This window comes from Rhodotorula toruloides (assembly GCF_000320785.1).
Source record: "Rhodotorula toruloides NP11 unplaced genomic scaffold Scaffold83, whole genome shotgun sequence".
NCBI classification, from domain to species: domain Eukaryota; kingdom Fungi; phylum Basidiomycota; class Microbotryomycetes; order Sporidiobolales; family Sporidiobolaceae; genus Rhodotorula; species Rhodotorula toruloides.
Window position 1 is genome coordinate 1 of NW_015623043.1, and position 1,291 is coordinate 1,291.

At 64.1% G+C, this 1,291-nt stretch overlaps 1 protein-coding gene across 1 annotated transcript; it reads left to right on the forward strand.

Moving 5' to 3' along the window:
- Positions 1-739: 739 nt before the first annotated feature.
- On the forward strand, positions 740-1,291 carry RHTO_07928 (ribonuclease H; the record flags this gene model as incomplete). Its single annotated transcript, XM_016421583.1, has 1 exon — positions 740-1,291. A coding segment is annotated over one exon (552 nt), but the record flags the coding sequence as incomplete, so codon positions are not given.

Sequence of the window (1,291 nt, forward strand, 5' to 3'; positions counted from 1 at the left end):
AGTACAAGTCGTTAGCGTCCGCCGCTCCTACCACACCCCGACCTGCTACTACTGCGCGTACTGCCGCACCCACACCCGCCAAGACCGCCCCAATCTCCAGCACGACCACCTCAAAAGCAGCGCGCCCCGACGCGACCATCCCGCCCTCGCCGCCTGTACTGACTGTCCAGGCGGTCGACGAGCGCATTCAGAGAGCCATCTGACCCCTCCAGACCGACATCGACACCCTTAAGGCATCCCTCGACGCCGCCGCCACGACGCCGCCAACCCCTCCCACCACCCCTCCTCGACCCGTTGAGGACAGCTACGACGCCGCAGACCATTCCTTTGCAGAAGTTGCGGCGCGCCACCTCTCTCCACCCCTTGGCCGCATCCCTCACCCATCCCGGCGCCGCCCAAGGAGACCACAGCCAAGCCGTCCTCTACCGCAAGCCACCTCGTCCACCTCTACTAGTAACCCTGCCCTCACGACTGCCCGAATCCGTCAGACCCTCGGCATCCCCTCCTCCATCCCAGTTCGGCAGACAAAGAGAGGAGACGTACTGGTTCACCTCCCTGACGCCGCCGCCGCCTCCTTCCTTCGCTCGGCAGCCGCTGCCGCCGGCTTTTCCCCTGCAACACCGCTCGCCCTGTTCGGACTGTTGAAATTGCACGAGGAAAGGAAATCGGGACGCACGAGCATGAAGAGACCGTCCACGACCTTCCCCTCGGATCCCTCCTCGTGTACACGGACAGTTCAATGGGCAAGTCGGGCATGGTAGGCGCGGGTGTCCCAGCGAAGGTGTGGAACGGTGGCCGGGTCGTCCTGGCAGAGAAGGAGGCGGTCGAAGTTGAGCTGTGGCAGAGAGAGAGGAGGAGGATGGGTCAGCGACAAAGCGTCTACACTGGCGAACTTGAGGGACTGCGCCTCGCCCTATCCTCCCTACTTGCCACGCAACCCGCTGACCCTCCTCTACCCGTCCTCTTCTCACTCAACAACACCTCCGCGCTCTCCCACTCGACCGACCTGACCCCTTCCTCCGGCCAGCACCTCCGCCTAGCGATCCAGCAGGCGTTTGAGAAGCTCGCACGCACCCAAAAAGACCTTCTTGTGAGTCTATCGTGGTCACCGGGACACGTCGGGATCGAGGGGAATGAGGCGGCGGACGTCGAGGCAAAGGAGGCGGTGCGGGAGGCGGAAGAGTCAGCGAGGGAACGGGAAGAGCGGAAGGAGCTCAAAGCGCACCTGAAGGGTTGCAAAGTCTTTGTGCCGGCCATGGCAGGCCTGTCGAGCGGGTCGGAGGACGAGGGG